The sequence below is a fragment of the Microtus ochrogaster genome, chromosome X, assembly GCF_000317375.1.
Source record: "Microtus ochrogaster isolate Prairie Vole_2 chromosome X, MicOch1.0, whole genome shotgun sequence".
Taxonomy (NCBI): domain Eukaryota; kingdom Metazoa; phylum Chordata; class Mammalia; order Rodentia; family Cricetidae; genus Microtus; species Microtus ochrogaster.
The window spans coordinates 57,609,773-57,612,515 of record NC_022026.1 but is presented as its reverse complement, the minus strand read 5'-3'; the positions used below and the strand labels follow the sequence as shown (position 1 = coordinate 57,612,515).

The 2,743-nt window shown below is 42.5% G+C and overlaps 1 protein-coding gene across 2 annotated transcripts in view; it reads right to left on the bottom strand.

Annotated features, from left to right (window-relative positions):
- Smc1a (structural maintenance of chromosomes 1A) overlaps positions 1-2,743 on the bottom strand; it is a 44,774-nt gene that overhangs the window by 22,284 nt on the left and 19,747 nt on the right. For both annotated transcript variants that reach the window (XM_005358889.3, XM_026784785.1), the window contains exons 11-15: positions 2,428-2,607; positions 2,182-2,328; positions 1,953-2,090; positions 1,092-1,208; positions 880-986 (exon numbers count right to left, since the gene is read on the bottom strand). In XM_005358889.3, coding sequence (XP_005358946.1) covers positions 880-986; positions 1,092-1,208; positions 1,953-2,090; positions 2,182-2,328; positions 2,428-2,607 — 689 coding nt within the window. The remainder of the gene's footprint in view (positions 1-879; positions 987-1,091; positions 1,209-1,952; positions 2,091-2,181; positions 2,329-2,427; positions 2,608-2,743) is intronic.

Below are 2,743 nucleotides of genomic sequence, written 5' to 3'. Positions count from 1 at the left end.
CGAGGCCAGCCTGGTATACAAGAGCTAGTTCCAGGACAGGAACCAAAAAGCTATGGAGAAACCCTGTCTCGAAAAATCCAAAAAAAAAAAAAAAGATTTATTGAATGAATGATTAAGTGCACATATGCCATGAATAAACTAAAATGAATGAGCAGGCCTGTGCTGCAAGGGGAAACCGAACCTTAAAAACAAAACAAAACAAAACAAAACAAAACAAAACAAAACAAAAAAACAAAGTTAAATACAGTATAATATAATATACAATAAAAAGAGAGAAGCTTGCTTCTTTTCTGGTTATTCTTCCATACTAGAACTTCTTTTCATTCCTAACCTCCAACACACAAGGATAATGGCAAAACAAAAGGTAGTGTTTAGCCTGGTGGTGGTGGCGCACGCCTTTAATATCAGCACTTGGGAGGCAGAGACAGGCGGATCTCTGGGAGTTTGAGGCCAGCCTGGTCTATAGAGTGAGTTCCAGGACAGGCTCCAAAGCTAAAGAGAAACCCAGTCTTGAAAGCGCCCCCCCCCAAAAGGTAGTGTTCATTGTTCTTTGTAGGTGCTATTTATGCTTAATAATTCACAAAGATTATTTCATCTAATCCTCCCCACAATGCCAAAAGATAGGCATAACTGCCTCATTTTATAAAAACTATTGTTCAAGGTAATGATTTGAATCCAGGTAAACCAGATTTAAAGCTGGCACTTTCAACCACTATCCTGTCATAATATCTATCTGATTTTTGCTGTTCTTTCAGGCCTCCCTACAATAAGTTTGTATGGTCCCAAGAATTGGCCACTGTCCTAAGACACACATAACTCTCGAGGATGTCAGGCTGTAGGCAGGCATCCTAATATCTTATAACAATAATTTTCACTTACCGTTTCTTGGCAATTTCATTCTGTCGCTTCACTTTTTCTTCCTCAAATTCTCTGATGTTACGCACACCAATCTCCCGACAAAACTCTTCAAACACCTCATCTTCCACCTGAGGGAAGAGTCAGGGAGGGCAGTGACATTATTGATTATAGTCCTACTTCCAAACCTAGTCTTGTCCTGATAAACATGCTGCTGTGGCCCACCGTCTACCAACCTGGTTCATCTTCTCCTTTAAGTCTTTCATTTCCCTTTCTCGGCTCTGAATGATTCTCTTGATATCATTAATGCGAGGCCCGAAGTTGGCTAGCTCACTCTCCAGCTTGGACTTTTCCTACAGACAATAGGTTGGAAGACAAGAGACTAGAATCTATGGAGGAAAAGAACTTCCTTGCCAGTACCAGTCCCGTGATCAGCAACCACTGAGAAAACTTGACTTAGCACCAATATCCCAGTCAAGTTCCAAAACCTTTACTTCATATGGCTGGGCGCACCGTAAACATCATTAGTTATAGGTCCACAATCCCTTATTGATAAGCCCTGGGCCAAAGATATTTTAGAATTTACTGTTTTTCACAAGAAGGTGAATCTAAGCATTATGTAACACTTCTAATTTGGGTAAACTGGGAAAAGGTAGAATTACCAACCACACTTACATATCTAGAACCCCAACCTAAAGACACTGAAATTCTTATAACTCATTCTCAATTGGCTTTTAGTAGTTTCAATACTTATTGAATGAAATGCATTAATAACAGCACCTAACATTTACTGAGTGCCTAATGTTCTAAGAATTTTACAGATATTAACTCGTTCCATCTTTGCAATAATCATACAAAACAGACAGTAATTTCCATTTGGTAGATGAAGATGGGAAAACTGACAAAAAGAAGTAAGTTGCTTAATGGAATAAATACAGCTGACAGATGATCTGGAGCCCCAATCCCCACCACATCCCAGTGTCTGATTCTCTGCTATGCTATCCTGAACAGAACAGAAGGAAAGTGGATAGATAGTTCTTCACCCTCAGTGCAACCTAGGATGGCCTTGGAGAACAGGGCTGAAGGCCAGGCCCTACCTGTAGATTCAGGGCAAGATGCCTTGTTTTGGTCTGTTCTAGGTCACTCTGTGAGTACTTCAGCCTCATTTGTAGTCCATGGGCCTGAGACTGCACCTGACGCAGTTCTGCTTCTTTCCGTTTCGCCTTCATCTGCTCCTAAAGAGGACAAGAAAAAGAGCCATGTGATAAGTGGCCAACCTGAGCTTAGCAACCCTACTCCTAAGGATCAGCGTTACTTGTCGCTTACTTTCAGCTCCTCTGTCAAGCGTTCTTTTTTTTCTTTCAGCTTGTCTACTGCTTTCTCATCCCAGCGCCGTGCCTTTGCCTTGAGATCACTGGCTCCACCAGAGATAACTCCTGACTTCTGGAAAAGGGTTCCATCCAGGGCCACTGTCTATAAACAACAGGGAGAGAAGAGGTAAAGGAGATGGTGAGAACAGCAATTTCCAGTACTGCGCCTGCTCAACTCCAACCTGGGAAAAAGGGGTCATACCTTGTGGCGTTGGTGACCTCCAAAGGCAATGCGTCGGGCATCCTCCACATTGTCACAAACAAGGGCATTGCCACAAGCATACTGCAAAGCTTTTTTGATGTGAGGTGGTTCATAACGAATCACATCAATCACTAGCTTGGCCCCCTTCAGCTCCCGGAGTTTCTCATCTGTAGGTTTCACCTGTGTGAAGAATCTTATGAAGCAATAGAATACATAAAACCAAGGTGAGGGGACCCAACACTGCCTTGACACACACTCTCTCTCTCTCTCTCTCTCTCTCTCTCTCTCTCTCTCTCTCTCTCTCTCTCTCTCTCTC